Here is a 25,801-nt window from a genome sequence, read left to right on the forward strand (position 1 = left end):
GAAGGGACCTCGAGCGGTCATCGAGTCCAGTCCCCTGCCCTCATGGCAGGACCAAATACTGTCTAGACCATCCCTGATAGACATTTATCTAACCTACTCTTAAATATCTCCAGAGATGGAGATTCCACAACCTCCCTAGGCAATTTATTCCAGTGTTTAACCACCCTGACAGTTAGGAACTTTTTCCTAATGTCCAACCTAAACCTCCCTTGCTGCAGTTTAAGCCCATTGCTTCTTGTTCTATCCTTAGAGGCTAAGGTGAACAAGTTTGCTCCCTTCTCCTTATGACACCCTTTTAGATAGCTGAAAACTGCTATCATGTCCCCTCTCAGTCTTCTCTTTTCCAAACTAAACAAACCCAATTCTTTCAGCCTTCCTTCATAGGTCATGTTCTCAAGACCTTTAATCATTCTTGTTGCTCTTCTCTGGACCCTCTCCACATCTTTCTTGAAACGCGGTGCCCAGAACTGGACACAATACTCCAGTTGAGGCGTAACCAGCGCAGAGTAGAGCGGAAGAATGACTTTTCGTGTCTTGCTCACAACACACCTGTTAATACATCCCAGAATCATGTTTGCTTTTTTTGCAACAGCATCACATTGTTGACTCATATTCAGCTTGTGGTCCACTATAACCCCTAGGTCCCTTTCTGCAGTACTCCTTCCTAGACAGTCTTTCCCATTCTGTATGTGTGAAACTGATTTTTCCTTCCTAAGTGGAGCACTTTGCATTTGTCTTTGTTAAACTTCATCCTGTTTACCTCAGACCATTTCTCCAATTTGTCCAGATCATTTTGAATTATGACCCTGTCCTCCAAAGCAGTTGCAATCCCTCCCAGTTTGGTATCATCTGCAAACTTAATAAGCATACTTTCTATGCCAATATCTAAGTCGTTAATGAAGATATTGAACAGAGCCGGTTCCAAGACAGACCCCTGCGGAACCCCACTTGTTATGCCTTTCCAGCAGGATTGGGAACCATTAATAACAACTCTCTGAGTACGGTTATCCAGCCAGTTATGCACCCACCTTATAGTAGCCCCATCTAAATTGTATTTGCCTAGTTTATCGATAAGAATATCATGCGAGACCGTATCAAATGCCTTACTAAAGTCTAGGTGTACCACATCCACAGCTTCTCCCTTATCCACAAGACTCGTTATCCTATCTAAGAAAGCTATCAGATTGGTTTGACACGATTTGTTCTTTACAAATCCATGCTGGCTATTCCCTATCACCTTACCACCTTCCAAGTGTTTGCAGATGGTTTCCTTAATTACTTGCTCCATTATCTTCCCTGGCACAGAAGTTAAACTACCTGGTCTGTAGTTTCCTGGGTTGTTTTTATTTCTATCATAAATGGATTATTTCTACTGAGTCTGTCTGATCTGAAAAGAGGAGACTTGTATAGAAACACCACCTCAGTCTTCACTATAAAGTGTTGCTGAAATAGAGTATGTTTATGCTACAGAAGCCAGTTAGTGAACTCTGCTAACTTGATTAAATTTTTGAGTGAAGTGAAGCTACTGAATGTCTGAAATGTAATCCTTGAAGTTAAAACCCAAACTGCATCTAAAAACAACTCTAGGTGGTTTGGAGGCTAGGTTTGTTTTGAGGTGTAGGGTTTTTGAGACCTTAGCATTAACAGGACCCAGCTGTAACGCTATGTTGCCTTAATGTCACTAGGATGTGCCTTAGTATTCTAGTTTTTCTTTTGAATAAATATTTGCACTTGTAGTTTTTAAAACTTCTTCAGAGCCAAGGAAACAGTAACTAAAAATATTTTTCTATCCCAGCTGCTGTGCATGGAAAGCTGCATTGGCCTTTCAGGCAGTGTTAGTGGACTGGTATTCAGAAGCCCTGTTTCAAATCCTGGGTCTGCCACAGTTTGAATATGTGACCTTGGGCACGTCCCTTAGGCGCTTTTGAAGATATTTCTGTAAGTCTCACTGTCAAATATGACTTAAACAGTTAGGAGTCGAAGTCTTACTTATTGAAAGCTAATAGGATTTAAGTGCCTTAAGTAACTTTTGAAAATTTTACCTCTAGTTTCTTTTTGCCTCAGTTTCTCATTTGTAAAATGGGGGAAATAGTGCTATTTTCTCTGCCCGTCCTTAGTTGCTGTCCCGAAGAGCTTATAAGAGACACGGCAGACAGTCTTTTTACTGTGTTTTTTGTACAGTGCTAGCTCCAGGGCTAGCCAGGGCTGTTGTGCTGGGGCCTCTAGGTGCGACTGTTAGAAGAGGATTAAAATAGTACTGCATTATTTTATCCTTATCTGTCCCCTGAAACAAGCTGCATTAGCCATAGGAGAAAGCAGGAGCAGCTCAGTATTCCGTTGTTTTCATTAAAAAATAAATGCACGAGTTAGCCATGTTGCTGCCTGGGCAGGGCTGGAACCTGAACTGCTCTGTCTCTCCAGGTAACTGGGGCAGCATAAAGTGTCCCAATCCTACATGGAAAAGTTAGGTCTGTTTCCATGGCCCATTCTGGTTTTTGTCATTGCTGAGATTTCTAGTTGTGACGTTGGTTTGTGTGGTGGTTACTTTCAGTTGCTTCCAGCCCAGGCTGGATCTGTGCTGGCAAGCTGGAAGAGAAAGGCCTCTCTGTCAGTGCTTGACTCCTCCATTTTCTTTTGAGCGGCAGTTCCAGGCACTCACATGCTGAAAAGCACTTCTTACTAAATATACATGGTGAAACTCCACTGGAAATCAAAACCTGCATTTTGTAGAATCATTTCAAGCCTCCTCTAAGTAGCCAAAATTGTGTTACTACAGCTTCTGCCACTAAGATCAGTGTCTGCCACTCTGCAGCTGCAATTTGTTAGCAATTAGAACAACTTAATATTAAGTTCTTTAAATACCATGTCATTTACAGCCTAGATGACACCTAACAAGAGCATTGTGAGGTTTGGCGAGTAGGCTGAATCCCATAGCTGGGATAGTAATTTTCAGACCAAAGGTGAGATGGGGACTAAATTACTATTTCAGCCGAAGAGGCACTCTCTATCAAGTCTGGGTTTAGATACACAGTAAGGAGGGGGAAAACTTGTCTCTGCTGCTAGCCGTAGTGTATCTGTTTAAGGACAGAGAACTGCTGTCTCATGGCTTAGCAATCCTGGATATGCAAAGCAAATATGGATATATTTGAAGTTGTGATTGACACTTATAAAAATCATAATGGATGCAATTACTGTGGGATCTTGAATATTTTTTGAAATATGCTATAAAGTGCATAAACATATCCACTAACTAGAGGCTCTAACAAGAAGGTAGCACAAAACAGGTGCTTACCAAGTGCTGTTTACTAGTGGAAACAGATACTTATGAAAGTATTTCACAGGGACAAGAGAATTTGGCACCACAGCTGAAATTTTCAATTGAGCCTAAAGGAGTTAGGTGCCTGACTCGTTTGAAAAGCCCAATCCAATTCTGTAATTTCGTCTCTTCATTTGTTGAGGGTATTCATCACCTCTCACAGTTCGGCACTTAGTGCAAGGAAAAATGTATCCAGCGGCATCTTAGAATGATGCTATGATTGCCAAAATTTTACCTTCTAAGTGGGTTGTTTTCTCTCTCCTAACAGATTACAACAGCAGTGACCTAAAAACAGCTTGCCGAAAGCATGAACTTTTCGTTAGCTTCCAAGATTTGGGATGGCAGGTATGTGATGTTCCTCTCTGAGTAAGTTAGACATTTATTATGAAATATTATCTAAACAATGTTATAGTAATTCCAGTAGACACTACTAGCACATTTTAAAATGATCCTTGTGCCACCACATTAAAACTAGTCATTGGGGAGATCAAATATTGATAGCTTTCAGATTAGATAGACCTCCAAACTTCCTTTGGGAATCTTAAGATATTTAATATTTCACATGGTATTGTATTATGCAGCCATCCTATTGCTGGACAGCAGGATAGTAATTAGGCTTGTAGATCTAGTCTGAGACCCAGTATGCACATAGAAAAACTGATTTTAGTTAAACTAGTGCAACTACCAGTCTGGTTTAAACTGTATATAAAGTGTGTTCACATAGTAGATTTGCACTGGTTTAACTAGATTGATTTATCTAAAATTGTTGTTTTAAACCAATGTAAGTTTTTTGTGATCAGTGCTGTTCACACTGATCACAAAATGTCAAACTGGAACCCTTTCAAAGAAATTTTTTTCACAGATTTTTCTTCTCATCTGTTTGAAATTTTGGAGCACTTTTGTAACAGAAGTAAAGAATTAATGTAAATCAAGGGCTAGTTGGTGGTAGCTAAAATCTTTGAGACTATAATTCAGTTCAAACCTTCCTACCCCTACACACAAGTGTACTCATCCTGGGAGCATAGAAGGGGTATCATGTAGCTTGCACACAATTCCAGCATAGTTCCACAACTGGCCCTGCATCACCCTGGAAGCTGGACAATGTACTAAGGTGTAGTCAAGGCTTAAATTGGAATGGATCACAACCCAGAACTACTTTTGGAGGCTGCCATCCTGTTCAGAGTCCCCCTTTATCTTTAAAAGTAAAGTTATCAGAAAACCGTCAGCATATGACCTGCATGTAACCAATACACTGAGTCTGCAGCCACCCTGAAACAGTAGCTCTGGGAGGTGTGAACTGCCCAAACTCATCTCACTGTCATGTTAACCCAGACCCTATGATGTTTTAAAGGTCAATATTAACTTTCACTGCTGCTCAAAACCAGCTGAGGAGGGGGACTATAATATGAAGAATACCGTTACCAAGTGTGACATTGTAAATTAAGCATTATGGGTGGGTGGCACAAGTACCATTCCTTTCCCCTTAAATCTGATCTGTGAAGCTGAAGGAGCAGACCCTAGGGCAGCAAGAGAAGGCAGATGAACTGTGTGCGTGCAGCAGGGCTTTCAAGCTCCTCCTCCTCCCAGCAGATTGAGTACTCAGAGTTACGGGGGGGGGGGGGGGGGGAGGAGGTAGGTCAGGTAGCTTCTTCACTGGGTCATGGAGGCTACTGCTTCTCCCACTGCACCTGTTATACTTGGGTCATGGTTTTTAAGTTTCTCTTCACACACATGAGGGCTAGATGCTTGTTTTTCATAAAGAAAGCTTTTGGTTTCTTCACACGATGAGAGTTAAGGCTATATACCTTGATCAAGCATGTGCCAGTGGTTAACATCTACAAGTAACTTCTTAAGTACGTCATTACTATTTTTATTCTAAAACCTTGAGCCCAAGGTTTAATGCAAATTGTATGTTTGGCAAATCAGCACCCAACAGTCAAATTTATAACAGGTAGCTTCCACAGTAGCAGTAACTGTCCTTTTAGGTAAGTATTACTGTCTCTTCAAACTAAAGTAGATATTGATTTGGAATAGCTGGTTGCTGGAGAAACAAGTTGAATTTAAATATGTATCAGGAAAGTGATACTATGTGCATTTAAATTTGGTGACAGGTGATGAGGTTCATTTTAAACGCAGCATTCCTGAATGTTGAGCAAAAGATAGAACTGGTGTGTGTACTTACTATACAATGTTAATATCTTAAGCAAATGGGGTACAGGTAGGAAGCAGTAGTTCTGTATTTTAATCATGTTTCTTCAAGGGTGAGAAAAATAAGTTTTGTTTCTACAGCACTCAGATTATATGCTACCATTTCAAAATGCCACATTTATTACCTTCTCTTGAGTATCAGATTATACAGCAGTGGTCAGAACTTTATGTGTGCAGAGCTTCAATGAAAACTAAGACTCTTGTGGGAAGTTTTCTATGGAAAAATTAACTTTGAAGCCAAAAGCTGAAATACTTCAAATTAAAAATGGCACTGCAGTGGCTGATGGGTGCCCTATGCTCCCATTCTCTATGGATGTTCTCTGGCTGGACTAAATTTCCCAGGATACATTTTCACCCCCTTTTGGTGAGTACAGGGCGTGCAGCATAAGAGTCCCTGGCTGTTGTATATCATGGGCGATGCAATTCCAGCTAGAGAGCCCAACCCCAAGAGTGGAAGTATAAGGCAGTGTGGTGCCATTTTTTGATCAAAATAATGTTTTCTATGCAAAGGTGACACTTTGACAATTTTGACAAAACCCCAATTTTCCATTAACAGTTGACACAAGTTTTAATCAGGCTTAATTGCGTACTGTTACCTCTATATGCCATCTGTTACAAAAATCGAACAAGCAACTTTAATTCCACTGAAATATTTTCTGTTTATTTCCTAACAAAGGATTGGATAATTGCACCAAAAGGCTATGCAGCAAACTACTGTGATGGAGAATGTTCTTTCCCACTCAATGCACACATGAATGCCACCAATCATGCCATTGTACAAACTTTGGTGAGTATATAGACTTGTGCTAAACTACAAGTGAAGCTGGAGATCAGATTAGTTGGTACAATCAAATTGTTTTCTTTTTTGAAACAGGTTCATCTTATGAATCCTGAATACGTTCCCAAACCCTGTTGTGCACCTACCAAACTAAATGCCATATCAGTTCTTTACTTTGATGATAACTCCAATGTCATTTTGAAAAAATATAGGAATATGGTAGTAAGAGCGTGTGGATGTCACTGATGCACATTCTTCAGCCAGACCTACTGTGCAATTCTAACATGAACTTCTAGATTACACCTACCTGACCTTGGAGAAAGTCAACAAATGCTCTTGAGATGAAACAGACTTCTAAAACACAATGTGTGCGCCTTATGAGAGGAAGTAGCAGGGTACTTCTTCATTGATGTGTACTCACTTTGTTCCTTTTTAAATCCAGCACCTGTTCCCATTACAAACTGATCTACAGCATGGCAGCCTTTCTGATCTGCAAAAACATGAACTGCAAGGCTCGCAAAAATGAAATCAGTCCCTACAAATTTTGTTAGCTTCGATCATTCCCTGTATGGTATTAAACTCCCCTGAGAGTAGCAGAAACTTAAAACAGGAGCTTGACCTCGTCAGTTGGTCAGTCTGCACTTCAGTTTTACCAAACCAGCATCTGCTACATATAAGCCTTGAAAAAGTGTCTCCTGCAGACAAAAGGCAAAGCTGTAGTAGTAAAATATAGAAATTATGCTTTTAATACCTTACCATCATGCATTTTACGTTGGACAACCCCAACGTTAGGAAGTGCCTTCTATTTAAAGAATAGTTGCTACATCAGTATGAGTGGTTTCTTCCAGAAGCCAACCTGATAAACAGCAACTTCAGTTGTGCCAAAGCAAGCCTTTGACCCTCTGCATTCTCCAAACACATATGCTGAACCATAGACTTGACTAGATATTTAACTGCACCATGTATTAGTTACATAAGGACAAAGCCACTCCCTGCCTGGTTTTTTGAGATGAATGTTCCAACTAGGCAGTGAATTTATAAATTTGTTCTTGTGCAGCTTCCCACTTTGTTTAGATTCTATAACTCCTGCACGATGCATCAACTAAGCCTGTTCTGTTTTATTCCAAACATTCTTTGCTTTTCAACTGTACCACCACAGAGGAGGCTGCAATCAGGACAGTTCTACAACTGTAAGTTTATACATAAATTTTGAAGCAGCTCCTGTGTTGGAGAGTGGGCACATTCGTGAAGATGCAGTTTATGTAAAACTATCTGGCCAAAAAGGAAATTGCATTTAAGAAGTTGGTTTAAAGGGTATATTCACATTTTAGCCATAGCTTCTAATAGACTAGTTTTATTCCCAATGTTAATAGTAACAATGAATTTTCTGATCAATGTTAAACTTGTATTAAATGCACTTACCTCTAACTCTTGCATTTAAAAAAGCTTCTTGTAAATACAAGCTATAATTTATTGCAATTGTCATCATTGTGCTGTAACATTTATAGAAAGACTGGGCTTTTTAAAAAAAAGTTTTTATTTAGAAAGTCTCAGTGTAAACAATTGTACTACTTTGATTTTATACAAGAAACTCATGAGCCAAAGCTTGGGCTACTCATGAGATTGTGCTTCACAAGAGTTTTAAAAAACATTAATAAAGGCTTCCTTTAAGGCAGACGTCTATACAGTTTATCTAATACATCTGCCATACAATATTTAGCCCTCATTGTACACTTTCCATGCTTACCCAGTTTTAGTTTGAACAGAACCTGTGGTCCTTGCCTGAAAGAGTAAGTTACTGATGTAAAGAGAATTTTCACTATTACATATGGACACGAAACAACAACTTGACTTAGAGCAAAGTGCTGACTTATGTAATTCCCAGAGATGTCAATGAATGAGGGCAGAATTTAGCCCCTTAGAAGAAAAGATACAACTACATTAGCAAACTAACGGTGTCTGCATTGTAAATTCTTTGGCTTTAATGTATTAGAACACCTCACACAATCAGGTCATCATTCAAGGCAACGAAGTGTATGGTCCTCCCATTCAAAGGTAGCAACAAGAACTGAACAGCAGTGGTACTGAAGAGGAGTTTTGCATATTAAGGAACAAGAAACACTTTTGAAGTATCAGTCTGCTTATTAAATAAATCATGAGTTCATCTGCTCCTGCTGATTAAGTCAGATGAGTGGTTCTAGCAGTAAACTGGGGCAAGAGAAATATGGTACAGAAAATTATTTGCAACCAGTTGTTTCTAAAGGTGTTAATTATTTTCCAAGAGATGTCTACCTCTTTAAGTGGTTGTTATGATAACATCCTCTCCTCTAGCATTGAAGAGAAGTGTCCTGTTTGAACTGTTATAAAATCCCCCATCTGCTATGGCATCAGTAATATTCAGGCACATAGTAAAAGTACCATTACTTTCATTATGGCTACAGCCTCCCATGACTAGAGAAATATTAACAAGAAACAAGCCTGGTATCTTCCAAAGGGGTGTGTTTTCTTTTTCAACCTCCCATTTTTTGACCAGCTGCTATATTAAGACAGAGTTTTTAGCTTCAGTTGAAAAGGCAACATTTATTAGTACAGCTGTAGCTTGTACCTTTCTAGTAATGGTGAGCACGTTGTAAGCTGTACTTTGGTAGCAAGCCTTTACCCAAATTCAACCTGAAGACAAAAATAGTTTACCCAGTCCCTTAACTTGATTTTCCTCATCTATTTTAGGCTCAAAGGAAACCATTTATATCTCCACAGGGGAAGGTAGAAATGTAGTAATACTGATGCTGAAAATACTCAATTTGCACAGTAACTACTTGTTACCAGTTTTCCTTGACAAACAATGAAAAAGTCAGTACGGTGTGGCTTTAAAACACACACACACACAAGGAAGATACCACAAGTCAGTACATTCAGTTTTCAAAAACAACAAAAAACCAACCCCACCTTTTGAAAATCAATAACATTAACTTGATTTAACTCTCCCCATTAGTGTACAAGAACAGTCAGGGCAGAAGTATCCATGTGTGTTTTACAATTCATCCCTTGCCTGACGCAAAACAAACTTATGCAGCGTTTCAAGATCTCTGGCTCCATTGTGTTCACTGACTTTCTCCCCTGCTCGGAAAAGCAACAGTGTTGGATAACCGTTCACCTTTAAGAGAGGGGGGAAAAAGCAAAAACCATGTCACTTCAGTAGCATCCTTGCAACACCAGCAGCCACCCTAAAGACTAGGGGCCAAACCCCAAACAGTATGCTTAGCAGTGCTTAACTTTAGGCCCTCTGCCATCAAGTGGAATGAACAGCCCTGTGTTAGGCACCAGGCTCCCTGTACATTGCTTGGGAGAGTTGGGTACCTAAAAAAAAAAAGAATTGAGCATACTAAGGCATTCAAATCCCTGCTCTGCTATCTTCATCTCCCAGTGAGTGCCCTAACCACTGCAGTGGGGCTCTCTCTGTTGCCTGTTGAAGCTTTTCCACTTTGTATAACATATTTAAATATTCACTAGCACAGGGACTTTCCTAACCATCAGGTAACCAACCATCCCTCTCTTTCCCCCCTGCACGACAAGAGTAACTTCTGACGTGAGTGCGGTGACAGGATCACTAAATTTACAGTGAACTGCCGTTTGGGCCAACTACTGGAGACTTCAACCTGGGGTACAAATTATTTAAGATTATCCAATTCATTTTAAACCATCCACACTTACAGAAAATCTGTTGCAGACATTACGTTCGATGGTGCAATCTACTTTTGCTATTTTGACATCTGTCAAACCTGGAAATTGTTCTTTGGAGAGGTTCTCCCAAGTTGGAGCCAAGTTCTTACAGTGACCACACCTAGAAACAGACAGACATGTCTTCAGCAGACATCTTCCAGTGTAGGCCCCAGCTGCTTTATCACGATATCCATACAATGTGCTCTCTCCTACCTTCTTAATCATATGGGCCAAAATGACAATTATGTAAGTGGACAAGGTGGATCACTGGTGTATTTGAAATAAGCTAGATGATTTGAAGGTTAAAATAGTTTCTGGCTTTTATGTAGTCTCTTCTGGTACAGTATTATGTGAAATAGCATATGAACATCTCTCACCCACCAGAAGCTTGTAAAAGCAATCATGAAAAAGATCACAGAATATATTTAAATAAAGTTGCTTATATCAAGCCACAAACTGTTACATTGTTTAAAAGGTTACACTTCTAAAGTTTTAAATAAGCTACTAGGCATGTACAGTACATTAATTCTCTCCACCATGTCACTTCCCCTTCTCCCATCAAAGCTAACCCAAGACATGGATTGATTAGTCACGTCTCAAGGGGTGTGTCTGTTAAGTCATATTGTACAAAATTTATGACATAAATGAGACTTCTCTTTTCCTGGCAAAAGTTTTTATCCCAACCCCACCCCCCTTTTAATAATGTAGCCTCTGGCACTATAAAATTGAAGTTCCTATATTAATGCTAATGAAAAATGCATAATGTTTCTCAAACCCTAAACTCTGCAATAAAGGGGACTCAAGTAGCTTAATGTATTTTCCATCTTAAATTTAACCTTCCTGAAAACTAAAAACAATCCTTCACCCATTAGCTTTGTCCTCTTTGCAAAATTGATTCTCTTCTCCCATACCATCCTCAGGCAAGTCACATAGCAGTTGCTTCGGTTATCGTTTTTACCACTTCCACTGTAAGTATTGGCTAAATCAGGAAATAAGCAGTTTGTTTGCCTGTGATTTTTGCTTTCTACAGACAAACGTAACATACTGACCAGATTCTGATCTGCATTACACAGTTGTATATTTAGAGTAACTCCATTCAAGTGAGACTTAATTTGCACTATCATAACAGTAGAATGTGGGCCTCTAGATGTAGGTTTTATATAAAAAATCTTTACCTTAGATTTTATTTTAAAAGTAAAAAAAGAATAGCCACCACCAGATTATTATAGTATTTTGTTCAAATTTTGAACTTGAATTCTATAGTGCCTCCAAGAAACAAATCCCTAAAAAAAGCACTTTAGAATTTAAAGACATATGCATTAATCATTTTGTTCTGCCTCAGTTGCACCTTAGGTTGGTGGTTACAGAAGCCCATGAGTATCTTAAGGTTTGATTCAGGCATCGACAAAGATGGTGATAAGTCTCTGCTAGAGTTTTAATTCTATAATTCAGAAAACAAGTATATATTTGAACTCTTCTGTTAATATACACTGAATGTAAAAGCATTACTGACCATGCACAAAAACAATTAAGACAAGATGGTCTCATACCTACCGTGCAGCTTAATGTTAATATTTACCTAAAATAAACTGAAGGGCAAAAGTAGATCTCAACCTAATAGTATTTGCTTAGCCAAACACAAATTAATCTACTTGGAAAGGAAAAAGGTCATTTATATACAATGAACTACAATTGTATACACAGACATGATTTTTGAGCTAAGAATAGGATACCAACTACATGAATGTAGCAAACAGTTTCCTAAACTACAACTTTGTGATAACCAATCTATCCTCTGGCAGCAGCTAATAGGTTGATTCTTTGTAGTGTATGTTTAATATACCCTTCCTCAACTGCCATCTGGCATTCTTCTGGAGTTTGCCCCATGCACCAGTGCCCTTTTTAGAATCCAGTGAGATGAGGGGAAGGTATTTAAAGTGCAGTTTTACTCTGAAAAGTAACTAAAAAGGGCTTATTGGGATTCCACTTTTGTGTCTCAATTCTCTTTATATTGAGCTCAGAAAACTAATTCCCAACCCTGCAAACTACATCTGGGTTCTGAATCATCAAGCCAGATTCTTTCCTCCTTGTGCATCGTAGCCCGTAAAAGGTTGTGTAGGCAAAATCTGGTCCTGTGCAACCTCATCTGCTTTCAGTGGCGCTGCACAGGTATAAGCCGAACAGTAGACAGTTCCACTTATGATATATATTAAATAGAATTCACCTCATTTCCTCTTAGCTGCATTGAGTTTACAGTGATGAGTAAAAAAGCAGTTAATTTTTGACACTGAAGTCAGAAAGTTATTTTACAGAACCCAAAGTATGCCAAGAATCACCACTGTATAAAAATTACTGTACTGCCCCGTGAGCTTACAATCTGGTTTCAGACAAGATACAAGAAAGTAGCAACAGAGTATGCTGGGAATGAGCGCAGAAGGCAACACAGCAAAGGCAAGCACTGTTTTTTAGTATACAAATATCTATATTAATACTGAACAGGCATAAGAAGCTGATCTTTTGGGTAAGAAAAAGCCATGACAAGTCTTCTAGCAGTTCTACTCTGATTTTACAATTTAATTTACTGTGTTTCTCTTCTTCCCCCAGAGTAACTCTCATGCATAATAGGGTAACACTAGTGGCCCTCTAGCAGAAGCACCCCGTCACTCTCAGCCTGGCTCAGGAGTAGCTCTCACACATCAGGGTCAGTAGATTATGGATCCCACACCATGACTTGAGCTCACAGCCAGTGCTGAAACTGCAGTGTAAAAATAGGGAATAGTGCCATGCTGAGAGGCGTGATCACTCACTCTGCTAGGTACAAATTAAAAATTCCATGATGCTATTCTTACCATTTTCAAAAGGTATTTCCTCATCTCAAAATAAACCACAGTAAAATCTGAGATTGCTGAGCATATTAAATTGTTAGTTGCATTTGCCTAGTACTGCTGCACTACATATGGCTAACTTACTGCTCTGAACTACTAGAACTTCAATACAACAAGTATAATAGTTTTTTATTCCATCACCCCTTCCTGTTCAATGCATCTTGGGGGTTAATAGGAGGATGTGTGAGGAAATTTGAACTACATTGTCTTCTACACACAATGACATTCAGCTTTTTCCATCTTTTCCAACACAGCGCCAGTGAGGTGGAGCCCACTAACAGATGGGGGCAGGAAGGAGAGCTAGCTGCTTGAGGTTCACTCTAGATATGACTGAAGTTTGTAGGTTTGTGGAAGAAAGTAATGAAATTGTCACTCCTGTCAGATGTGGGGAGGAGTGATATGTTTGTTACACAGATTTGCAACACTGGGGGCTTGTTGCATGAACCAGCTGTGCTGGGCATTCCAGTAACAAGCAGATACCAAATATCAATTAATCATTTGGGAATTTTTCCACTGCATGCAGACTAGAGTTGCCAACTTTCTAATCGTACAAAACTGAACACGCTAGGTCCCACCCCCTTCCCCAAGGCCCCGCCCCCACTCACTACATTCCCCCTCCCTCAGTGGCTCGCTCTCCCCCACCCTCACTCACTTTCACTGGGCTGGGGGTTGGGGTGCAGGAGAGGGTGGGCTCTAACTGGGGGTGCGGGTCTCCAGGGTGGGGCCAGAAATGAGGGCTCCAGTTTGGGGGGTGGGGCTGAAGGATTCAGAATGCAGTAGAGGGCTGAGGGTTGGGGTGTGTGGGGGGTGCAGGCTCTGGTGTGGGGCTGGGGATGAGGGGTGCAGGAGCAGGCTCCAGGCTGCGGGGGTGGGCCTGAGGGATTTGGAGTGCAGGAGGTGGCTGCAGGTTGAGATGTGGGAGGGGGTGAGGGCTCTGGGGTGGGGGGTTTGGGGTGCAGGAGGGGGCTCCAGGCTGGGGCCAAGGGATTTGGAGTGCAGGAGGGGGCTGTGGGTTGGGGTACAGGTTCTGGGCTGGGGTGCAGGAGGAGGCTCCGAGTTTGGGGGGGGGGGGAGGGGCTCATGGCTGGAGCGGAGGGGATTGGGAAGCAGGCACTCTTTAGGCAGCTCCGGTCAGCAGGGCTAAGGCAGGCTCCCTGTCTGTCCTGACTCCGCACTGCGCCCCGGAAACGGCCAGTAGGTTGGGGTCCTAGGCCGGGGAGGCCCAGGAGGCTCCGCACACTGCTCTTGCCTGCAGACACCGCCCCCCCAGCTCCCACTGGCTGTGGTTCCTGGCCAATGGGAATGCGAAGTCAGTGCTCAGGGCAGGGCACGGAGCCCCATGACACGCTCCCGCCTAAGAGCTGGACCTGCTGGACGCTTTCATGGCGCAGTGCGGTGCCCCAGGACAGGTAGGGATTAGCCTGCCTTAGCCTTTCTAATGCCCCAGTCGGTGGTGCTGACTGGAGCCGCCAGGGTCCCTTTTCGACCTGGCATTCCAGTCAAAAACTGGACACCTGGCAACCCTAATGCAGCCTTTCCACGGTCATCCATGCTGGTCACATCAAGGGTGAGTTACTGTAACTAACATGCATTACATGCAACTTCACCTTAAGATCACCTGGAAATTGCAGCTAGCTCTGCACTCTGGTTACAAGATATTAAATAGGACTCCAATAGCAGCACATTATACCTGTGCTCCATGATCTGCACTGACTCCCAACTGATTTCCAGGTGAAGTTTCTAACCTCAGAAGTCCTAAACTGTTTGGGCCCTGCTCTGATGCAGAGAGCACCTCTATCCTGGTGTGATTCCAAGAAAACTGAGATCACCATGGGTGCTCAAGCAACAGCCAGTTTAAACCAAGTCAAGGCATTCTTAGGTGGTGAGTCTTCAAAGGAAATGTCACTTCCCTCCTTTCCCCTCATGTCTGCCAGAGCCTGGATTTAATTCTGGGTATGCAGCACGGTGGGGTTTGCCAGTCTTTCTCGGGGGGACAATAGATGGAAGAATTTTGTTGCCACTCTGCTTGTTTATAAATATTTAATCATTCAAGCTTTGTATACAAGTTAAGATTTAATGCATTTTATATATCTAAATAAAAATGATATAGGAGCACAAAACCCACACCAAATAATGAAAAAAAAGCTAAATACCAATAATTCAGGACAATTTATACAAAAACTACTTACCATGGAGCATAGAATTTAATAAAGGTAACTCCTTTAGCAATGGTTTGGTCAAAGTCTTTTTCAGAGAGAGACAGGACTGTAGCCTGTTAAGAGAAACATAATTCAAAACTGTATAAGAAATCAGTCCTTTGAATTCCTGAAATATGTTAAAGAGAAACTCACAAACCTGTTGCTGTCACTACCATGATATCTATTCAATAAGATTAGCAGTGTATGACACTGCTAACCCCCAAATGACATCTTTCCCTTATATGCAAAGAAATTAAAATATTTCAAGGTCATTTTCACCCATTTTTTGGAAAATGCAGTGTACCCAAATATATAACTTTGTAGTATCTGAAAGGCTAAGTGTCTAGCAGCTAATGAACCTTCAACTTCATTTTCATATGCTGTCATGCAATTTCCTATGGAATCACTGAGCTAACAATCTGAAGGGTTAAAAAAATACCAATGTGTGAATTAAGTGAGCTGTCTAGGCTATTCTGATATCTTTAAAAGCTCTCCTACTGTGTTGTTACTTTATGTGATGTAAACAGACTTGTCACTAGAAACAAACATTTGCATGTCAAGTGTAAAATGCAAACCCTCACCAAGTATGGATTTCATACACGCTTTTTAGTAAGTGGTAGCTGAATGGTGAGAGGAGAGTGGTTAAAAAAAAAGACAGCATTTTGCTTATGTGTAGTCTAGTCGTTTGAATTGACATAAAACTGAGTTCAGTCTACCAAATAAGGATTAAACCTCTGCTCTAAAAATTGTGTGCGGGAGAGGGCGAGCTTCAAATGATAAGTCTGTGATGACTGACCAAATCTACTTTCTATAAAAGCCTCAGGTTACAACTGGGAATAGATGAAAGAGGGAACTTGCAATACTACTTCTTACCCCAATAAAAAAGGAACTTTTACTTTAAGAGAACAAAAATCAAAGAGGAAAAGACATCAATAAGTTTAATTAAAAAACTTCTATCTCTCATTTTTATATTAAAACAGTCAAATCTAAAAAGTCAATTCACTAAAGCCTTATCTTAGATAAAACATTGAAATTCAACATTACAGTATTAAAGATGTTGGTTAACAACATTTACAAAAATATTGTTAGGTCATGAAACTACATGTAATTATTTTATTAAGCTTGATTTTATCTGAAAATTAGATATTAAACTTTGACCTATAAATTACCGGAGGAACAAATAATCTCCCACATATATTATAATTTTATATGTTCACTACCATCCCACATTTTGTGGGCATAACAAACACTTATTTCGCAAACCACAAATATTATATAAATCCAACTTAGGCTGTACTTGTGGATGTTACAATTTCTCAATGATATTTACACATTAGTTGCAATAAAAACCAAAGATGAAAAGCAGAAGTGTGTGGTTGTTGTTTTTTTTTAAAAAAAAGATAAAAACCTAAAGTGATGGAGTATGACCACGTACAGTACTAATGGATTTTTATTACCATTTGCTTGGCAATCTGCATGACTCCCTGTAGCTCCAACACACAATTAATGCAGTCATTCCAAACTCAAAACTTTTACTGCCATAATCTGCCACACTATCACATTCATGTTTCCCTCCGCAATTCTTGCTCTTCCCCCACCTTCTGTGGGATTTTTCCCCTCCATCCTTCCTTTCCTTATTAATACAGTAACTTCGTTTTTCAGATGCTCACCTATTCTTTCTGTCTCTTTCCTATTTCAGGTCAGAATCCTGTTTGTGACAATCATCTCCACAGCAACCAAATGTGATGTCACAAGGATTCTGACTATGTGAAAGACACACAAGGTGCAATTTAGTAGACAAAAAAATGAAGTTCATTTTTTAAAATCTATCAATAGATGGATATACATGCAACTAGCTAAACAATTTACTGTGACTATAATGACATATGGACAGATTTTTTTCTTCAGAGTTTTCCAATGCATCAGGTTAGTAAAAGCATCAGAAAGGCTTAAGGTTATACGTTTCTCAACAGCAACTGCTAAACTACAATATTAAATACTAACTTTATTAAAAGTTTTGCATGCAAACATTTTTGGCAAGGTTTACAAAGCTATTGTTTACAGGTTACTAAGCTATCATTTTAGCCATCAAAAACTTTGTGGTAAATGACGGAGTGGCAGTAGAGCTGTTGGTATAAAGATTTTTGATACAATTTTACAGCACAGTACCACTTACCTCATCATGAGTGGGTTCTGCAGGCTGCTGTGGAACTTCAGATGGCTTCTCAGCATCTGGGGCTTTCTTGGCATTTTGTAGCTGAGAATCGACATATTCCTTTAATGAATCCAAATCCCTCTTTCCTTTATACTGGTCAGCCTACAATTAATCAAATCATTTGTGAAAATACATATTGTTTGTTTAGCAAATAGAGTTTTCTGAAGTTTTAGATTTTATCTAAAGATAAACATGGTAAATATCTGTAATAGAGCATGTAATATGCATATTCAAAATAAAATGCTCTGTGGTCTGTAAACATATACACTAAGTTTACTCCAAGGATTCAGAATTTGCCATGGAATCCTTCCCTTGTACTTTAGAACCTAAACTTTCATTTAAAAGAAAGATTCAAGATTTTAAAAAGTAGCTGACTAGAGTAAAACATGGAATTAGGAGCACTCAAAATCTTGGCTCCTCATTTCTAAAAGAAGTTAGCCCATGTTTCTAGCTCTCAGGGTTACAAAGATTATCTTCAGTGTGTAAACAGCGTATAAGAAAAAATACAGCAAACTATTGGATTTAGTCTCTATGCTTTAGTTTGATCTGTTGTCACTGTGTTCTGTTGGTTAAGTCTAATACTTCCTTTGACAAGGCTTCAGTTTTGGAATCTCAGATTCCAATAAGTCCCAGAAGTCTTTGGGGTCAATTTCAGCCCCCTCAGGTGTGAGCTATGAGATGTACCTTAGATTTGGAATATCTTTTCAAAGTACTGTTTACAAACTTTCCTATACCGTCTGAGAATGAAAAAGACACGCCTCTTTAGTCATCTCCTATGCCTTTGGTGGACACTGCAGACCTATCTTTGCCATTCATATAGTCCATGTTCAAATAGCTGTGGCCTCTTCTGTGCCTCCTCCCACATCCCCAGTCTAAACCAGGGACACCAAAGATCACATGAGAAGTCTGTACCTGCTCATTCTTATCCATTTCAGCAGGGCAGAGCTCTGCCCATTTTTTCTCCACCACCACCCTTGGAGACCTTATCTACCTCTTTCCAGTACTGATGACACAATGTCAAATTTCTATTATGAGGAGGAAGATGACGACAACGATGCTCAACTGACTGAAGCAGTTCCCCCCCCTTATTGAACAGTATTATGACCTTCCCATTGGACAACTATAAAATTTTCCAGGAGTTGCTGGGTCAAATGGTTGGAAGTTTTATTTCTGGATGTCATACTTGTCCAAAGAAACATCTTTCTGATTCTGAGGGGAGTTCAGCATGAGGGAACAGCATGATGTTGATAAAGGCCAACTTGACCTTGCCAGAGATCTGTAATTCACCAGGGCAGTGGCTAAAAAGGAGACTCATCTTTACCAAGCTTAACAGCAGAGTTTTCATTTTTTTTCTTCTTAGCCTCTGGTTTTGGAAGCAGCTGAAAGATCCAAGGGAATAGGAGCAACTTTATCTTCACTAATGGATAAGTAGTTCAAAAAATAGACCCATCTTGTCAGGAAAGCCTACTCTGAAGTGACCATAGCTCTTTGTAATGTCTATCAAAGTGTGGTGGTGCTGATGAAATACACTATTATTTGAGTATCAGAGGGGTAGCCGTGTTAGTCTGGATCTGTGAAAAGCAACAAAGAGTCCTGTGGCACCTTAAAGACTAACAGATGTATTGGAGCATAAGCTGCGTCTGACGAAGTGGGTATTCACCCACGAAAGCTTAAGCTCCAATACATCTGTTAGTCTATCAGGTGCCACAGGACTCTTTGTTACTATTATTTGAGGACACTAATAGTCTCTCTTGGAACAACAACATAATGCATCTTGGAAATTGTTTTGGAGGGTCAGAATGTTCCCTTGTGTTTAAGAGCCTTTGCTGTGTTGGTCTCTGCTGTTAGGGCTGTGGAGACAGCAGTCAGCTTAAATCACCATTCCCAGCTGTAGTTCTCCCTCCAGAAGTTCAGAGCAGATGTGAAGATTCTGTTACAGGCTTTGATGACCACCCTGGTGGTTATGCTCCACAAAGATTCACATCCTTACCCCAAACTTTTTACTTAAGGTGATAGTTGACTAATTTGTACTGCAACACAAACCTTCCAGTTTTCTTCCTAATACCAGTTACTTGGGGAAAATAGATGCGTAAACTTGACACAGAGTGATAACTATTTAGATGCAATGATATCTGTTAGAAAGTTACCTAGGGCTGTTCACATCTTTTCTGATAATCTAGAAATGAATTACTAAAAAGACTTTGGAAATGAGCTATTCTGTGTGTTTAGACTTGTTGCAATCGAGTTGATGTCTTCCTGAATAACAAGTTTAGAACTCATTCCACTAGCTCTAAGGCAGATTAATTTAATAGACTACATAAGCATGACTTAATTTGTAAAGCTAACACTTTCAGCTCTATTCATATGCAGCACTATTCTCACTCATTTGAATCTTACTCCAATGCTTGAAAGCGGTTCCGTGATTCTTGTTTAATTAGTCCTCCTTTAGAGTTACTTCTGGTAAATCTCCCAGATGTGAAGATCTGCAGAGACAATTCTCTTAGGAGGAAAATATTACTTACAGTAAAGCTTATTTGGTGCTGTTCAAATGTATTGGCTCTGCAGATCTGCACTCATTTCCCTAACCTCTTCAAAGTCCTTCTTGCAATTCTTTGAATTTGGGCAACTGGAGCCACAGGATTCTTATAACCTCACTTCAAATGTTCAGACTTGTGAATTCAACAGGCACTGCTCTGAGCTGATGACTCCAGGGCCATGCAATACCCATGAATGTGAATCTGGAGAGGCAAAATGGGGGGAAGGGGGGGGAAGGGGGATTCCCTCTTTTAACTTTGTATTTTGTCTATTTCATCTGTACTTCCAGACACTTTTACATGTAAGGATAAAGTTGGAAGATGAAAATATACCCAGAGTTCTCTCACAAGTTGATATGTTTTGAGATATCTATCCCTGGTTTATGAACAATCTATTGTTTTTGGTTATTTGCAGACCAGAATGCACAACTGTGTTAGAAGTTTTATTTATGGCACAAACAAAAGTAGTCATCACCCCATCCCAAACACTGCCCCATTCATATCGTCTATCTTTCCATCTCTTACAAAGAGGCTTTCAAATATATTCAAATAAGCCAACTTCTCCCAACATGCAAGAACGTTCTACAAGCCTGCTTGTCTTCACAGAGGAAGAAAGGGTTTGACCTCATACTGTATTTGCGGCCTCACCTTTTCACCATTCCTAAACCAGAGGAGGGTGGGATATCCACGAACTTGGTTTTCAGAACAGACTTCATAATGCTGTGTACAGTCAACCTAAAGTTTAAAATAGTTATAATCATTCACTCATATGGAATAAAATCCATGCTGTTCCAATCACAGCATCATACCCTTTATATTTAATATCTCTCAATATGTATCTACAGAGAAAGGCAAGGTTTGTCAGAAGCTAATTGAAATAATTTACAAGTCTTGTCTTGAAAGCCATTTAAGTCTGTGTTCCAAATCTCTCTCAAGCTGCTCAGGGAGGGTAGAGGCAGAAGCAGAAAAGAACAAAGGCACTATGATTTAATATGCTAGTTAGAACAAGCATTCAGTATTTGCAGAGTGAAAAAAATTACAACCTGGGCAGCAGGGCACCCAATACTCATATGTTAAGAGTTTGAAACTAAATTTTCAGTACAAGGATTTACTGGCTCGGGTTTTTTTTTAAATCATACAGGAGTACTCTGACATCAGAAAGCAAAACAGCTAGTAACTTGACTTCAATACAAGGGAAATTCCAAATGCTGAGCAACTGGAATTCAAATTAGATTCTAATTTTGCCACAAGCCAATTTGTAAGGACAGATAGTACATCTACACAGGGATAAAAGACCTGCGGTACAGCTGTGGATGGCCCAGGTCAACTGACTTGGGCTTGTGGGGCTAAATATTGCTGTGTAGACATTTGGACTTGGGCTGGAGGCTTAGCTCTGGGACCTTGTGAGGGGGGAGGGTCCCAGAGCTCAGTGTCCAGCCCAAGCCCAAATGTCTACACAGCAATTTTTTTAGCCCAGAGCCAAAGCAGAAAGCTGAGCCAGCAATTTTTTTTAATCCCTGTGTAGACATACCCTGATTTACAAATCCAATTAATAAGCCAATAAATAATCTACATGTCATGTGCATGGTTTCAGCATCTGCTTGAGATAACACTTAGATTTTTAAAGTTAACATTAGGAACTTTGCGCCACAGATCACTGAAGTGAGGACAACTAAGCAGACTACAGGCAAAAAGTAACAGGTGCTACTGACATTCACCTGGATTACATGAAGGTCATGTTTCCTGCCTACTTAGAGAATCAGAGTCTGAGCCAAAACAAGTTTCTAATAGTTTCATGGCATCCTGTTACACAAAACTGGGTAGGCATTGAGACAAGACTGCCTTTATTAGGATAAAAAATGCTAAAGCATGCAAAATAGAACACTGGATAAAACAGGACTTTTGAAAACAATGGACTTATAACGCTCTACGTGAAGAGAGACTGGGTAATACTGTAGTAAGAACATACTTAAACCAAGCAATAACTGCACCAAATAGCTCACGCAAACATTCCAGATGCTCAAAAAGTAATCACTACATGCAGCTTTTAATACATACAGATAGTATCAAAGGACCAAAATCCTCTAGTACTTTATTCTGAGCAATCTCAGTTGTGTTGCCAGATTTCAAAATATTTAAATTTCTCAAAAGACTCTGATCTACACCATAAGAAAAGTCTACTCTTACAGAGAGAAAGGAGAGACTGCAGCTTCATCATTAACAGTTTTACTTAGACGTTAATGGCAGCGGTCTTTAAATACCAAGTTAATACCTTTGAAGGTTTAAGAGTTTAAAAAAGTTAGTCTCTATACATTTAGCACCATCAGATAACATTGAGGGATTCAGATTGTTAGACACCAGCATGACTTCGGCATGGGTCAGCAAATAAAGTGAGTAACTGCAGTTGCCAGACCACCTGCATACCTCTGCATAGAAGTCACTTCAGGAACAAATAATAAGCTCCCATGGTAAATACACCACAGAATCTGGTTATCATCCCTAAGGGAAATAGTAAAGCAGGACAAGATATCAGTTTTTAAGACAGAAGTCCCCCAAAAGTCTATACTAATTTTTTTTTTTTTGGGGGGTGGAGAGTGGATATGAATAGATGAGAAACAACGCATCATGAATCCCTTTATTGGGGCTAAAATTTACAAAGCTATCCAGTTGGATACAGCATATTGGAAGAGGAAGAGTAATTTTTACTACTGAAAATAAATCCTGAAACTGATGAAGCCCTGACAACAGACAAGGGCAGTGCAATACAAAAATCAAAACTGAAAATATTCCTCTCAACATCTACTGTATTCACCCTTTCTGTTGGTTCATACCTCTGAAACACAGTAATCTGGGTACAGACAAGTTTCTGGCATGCCCTTATTTAAAATGAATAGGTCTTGTCAATTCAGAGTTGGCCATCTCATCAGGATAAATAAAATATCTGGGTCCATGTAGCATATAAGAGAAATAGCCAGCTCAAAATTAAAATGGGATCTGTGAAGGTGAAATGATTTATCAAGTGACAAAACAGAGTAAATAAAGTTTGGCTTACAGACTATATAGGATGAGTAGCGTGCTACTTGACTAATGTATTCATCCAAAGGAGGTATATTTCAAGTTTAATAAGAGCTTTCAACCTACCTTGCCAATCTTGACAGTTTCAGAATGCTCAAGAACTGAGGCCAGCTGTTCCCAGGTTGGAGCCAAAGCTTTGCAGTGGCCACACCAAGGGGCAAAGAATTTGATAAAGTGATTACCTTTAAAAGAAAAAAAAAAAAAAAAAAAAGGCTCAATTCATATGTACCTGAAACAGTGGCTGTCATTAAAGACTATCTATTTACCACCAATTATAAATTTATCATGGTATTTCCCAGCCTAAGTACAGGTAATTTTGAAAATATAATAGTAAAGATAAAATACTGTAGTGCAGTAAACATTAATTTGTAAATGGTATCCATTGTACAGTACTTCACTTATATTTACAGTTAGTTTGAAATGTCGTAAACTAAACACAGCCACGAATATTTCAGGAGCTAGTTTTTCAATGTCATATCCAAGCACATCAGTGCATAGTTCATGTCTTTCCTCCATCCATACATCTTCACAAAACACACTGCCAAAGTTAGATGTTTATTAAAAGCATAATAATTTTCATCTAACCATTTGCTAAAATTCCTTATTCTAACAAGAATTCACGTGAGTCAGCTATACTGCTGAAGAGTGGAAAACAGCAGAAGGTCAAAAAGTAAACAGCATAATTTAAAGAGAAAGCTCAAACATTGAATACATTTCTAAATACAGAAGTGACTGCAATTCAGTTGCTATAAAACTCTATTTGAATTAATTCTCCTTCTTTCCCTGCATTGATCCTCTGTCATCTTCATGTTTGTGTTTATTTAAGTTAAAATTGCAAGCTCTCTGTGACAAGGACTTTTAAAATCTCTGTCATGTAATCCTGGTACATAGGGTCCAATGGGAACAAAACCTAAGGGATAAAGGAGTTCAGGAGAGCTGGCAATTTCTCAAGGAGACAATATTAAACGCACAACTGCCAATTATCCCGATGTAAGGAAATATAGGATGAATAGTAAGAGGCCAACATGACTCCATCAGGAGCTCTTTAATGACCTGAAAATAAAAAAGAAATCCCACAAAAGGTGAAAAATGGACAAATTACTAAGGAGGAGTACAGAAGAACAGCACAAGCATGTAGCGACAAAATCAGAAAGGCTAAGGCACAAAATTAGTTGCACCTAACAGGGGACATAAAAGGTAGTAACAAATGGTACTGTAAGTATATTAGGAGCAAGAGAAAGATGAAGGAAAGCGTAGGTCTCTCCACTTAGCAGGGAAGGAGAGCTAATAAGGACATCAAGGCGGCTGAGGTATTGAATGCCTATTTCACTAAAAAGGTTAATAGCAACCATATACTCAACACAATTAATATTAACAAAATGGGGAAAGGAACACAAGTCAAAATGTGGAAAAAACAGGTTAAAGAATATTTAGATAAAGAAAACTTGAGAAGGGCGAACATATTTCCTATTGTTAAAAAGGGGGGGGGGAAGGGGGGCCTGGGGAATTATAGACCAGGCACCCTAACTTTGACACCCGGATAGATACTGGAAAAAAAAAGATCAATCAATTAGTAAGCACCTAAAAGATACGAGAAATAGCTAGGGTTATAAGTAATAGCAAACATGGATTTGTCAATAACAAATAATTTAGACACCAAGAGTCTAAATCCCACTGGCTGTTGACGAGATTTAGACTCCTAAGTGCCTATATCCCTTCTGAAAATGATATTTAAGCTCCTAAATCAGTTAGGCATTCTGACAGCAATGCCTAAATAACTTTAAAAAAAAACGGGCCTCAGTGCTTTAGGCTATGTCTACACTAGCATTTACTGCGGTGTAACTTATGTAGCTCAGGGGTGTGAAAAAACAAACACCCCTGAGCAGCGTCAGTGTAGACAGCGCTATGTCGGTGGGTGAGCTTCTCCCGCTGACATAGCTACGCCACTCACGGGGCTGGAGCAGTAAAGCCGACAGGAGAGCTCTCTTCCCGATGGCTTAGAGAGCTTACAGTGGCATCACTGCAGCTCCTCTGCTGTAAACTCTCTGGTGTAGCCGTAGCAGTAGAGTCAGGAGCATGAAGCACTAACAACATCAAAGCAACTCCATATTAACACAGAATAAAAAGGAACTAAATACAGAGAAAAGAACGTCAAATGCTTTTAATGCAAGGACATGGAAAAAGTGTAGTCACAGGAGAAACGAAAGGATGGAAACCTCTTATAATAATGAAGTCTTTTTCACTGCTTCCCCCATCCTTTTCCCCCCCCCCCCCCCCCCCCCCCGCAAAGGCTCCTACTAACAGAAGAACTTCACTGTAAATGGAGATTCACTGTAGGCAGGTTCTACTGTAATTCCATTCTAGTTTAAATGTTTGAAAGAAAACCTGAGAGGCAGAGAGAAAGATTGATGAAAATAAGATTTATTGGTACAACTTTCTGTCTTGGATTGTTGCCTTTTTCATATTTTTATTCAATTAGTAGCCTCACTATTACTTTGTAGTCTAGTTTCTTAACCAGGAACCATATAAACAAAGATCTAAAAAGTAAGGAATCTAATGACTCAGTCCAGTGGCTTTTTATCTGCAATGAACCTCTGAGTTGGCAAGTGCAGCAAATGTGCCCACCACTTATCACTGCTGCCCCCTGTTCTCTCTTTTATGGTCCATCAGCCATGAATAACTTGACATTTCACATCATTCTGTGTTGTCCCCACAAAATGATGAACCAGTGAAAGCTTCAATATGCTTTAGTGTTTTAAAAAGGGGTGAGAAATTGCACACAAAAAACAATGCCATTACTGTGAGGCATATTTCAATCCTTACTGGAAAACTATCAATTTGTATTTTTTGTCCAGACAATATAAGCGTTTAA

The 25,801-nt window shown here is 39.6% G+C and overlaps 2 protein-coding genes across 3 annotated transcripts in view; one reads left to right on the forward strand and one right to left on the reverse strand.

Annotated features, from left to right (window-relative positions):
• Positions 1-9,456, forward strand: part of BMP6 (bone morphogenetic protein 6) — a 145,948-nt gene extending 136,492 nt beyond the window's left edge. The window contains 3 exon segments of the mRNA XM_034762284.1: positions 3,585-3,661; positions 6,201-6,311; positions 6,399-9,456. Coding sequence (XP_034618175.1) covers positions 3,585-3,661; positions 6,201-6,311; positions 6,399-6,548 — 338 coding nt within the window. The 3' untranslated portion in view covers positions 6,549-9,456.
• The window catches only part of TXNDC5 (thioredoxin domain containing 5), a 36,258-nt gene continuing 18,715 nt past the window's right edge, over positions 8,259-25,801 (reverse strand). The window contains exons 5-10 of one of the 2 annotated variants that reach the window (XM_034762285.1): positions 22,996-23,111; positions 20,503-20,589; positions 17,282-17,422; positions 15,097-15,182; positions 10,014-10,143; positions 8,259-9,456 (exon numbers count right to left, since the gene is read on the reverse strand). In XM_034762285.1, the coding sequence (XP_034618176.1) occupies positions 9,334-9,456; positions 10,014-10,143; positions 15,097-15,182; positions 17,282-17,422; positions 20,503-20,589; positions 22,996-23,111 (683 nt within the window). In that variant the 3' untranslated portion in view covers positions 8,259-9,333. The remainder of the gene's footprint in view (positions 9,457-10,013; positions 10,144-15,096; positions 15,183-17,281; positions 17,423-20,502; positions 20,590-22,995; positions 23,112-25,801) is intronic. The other variant, XM_034762286.1, reaches the window with a different exon arrangement.

Source organism: Trachemys scripta, chromosome 2 (assembly GCF_013100865.1).
Source record: "Trachemys scripta elegans isolate TJP31775 chromosome 2, CAS_Tse_1.0, whole genome shotgun sequence".
Lineage (NCBI taxonomy): Eukaryota > Metazoa > Chordata > Testudines > Emydidae > Trachemys > Trachemys scripta.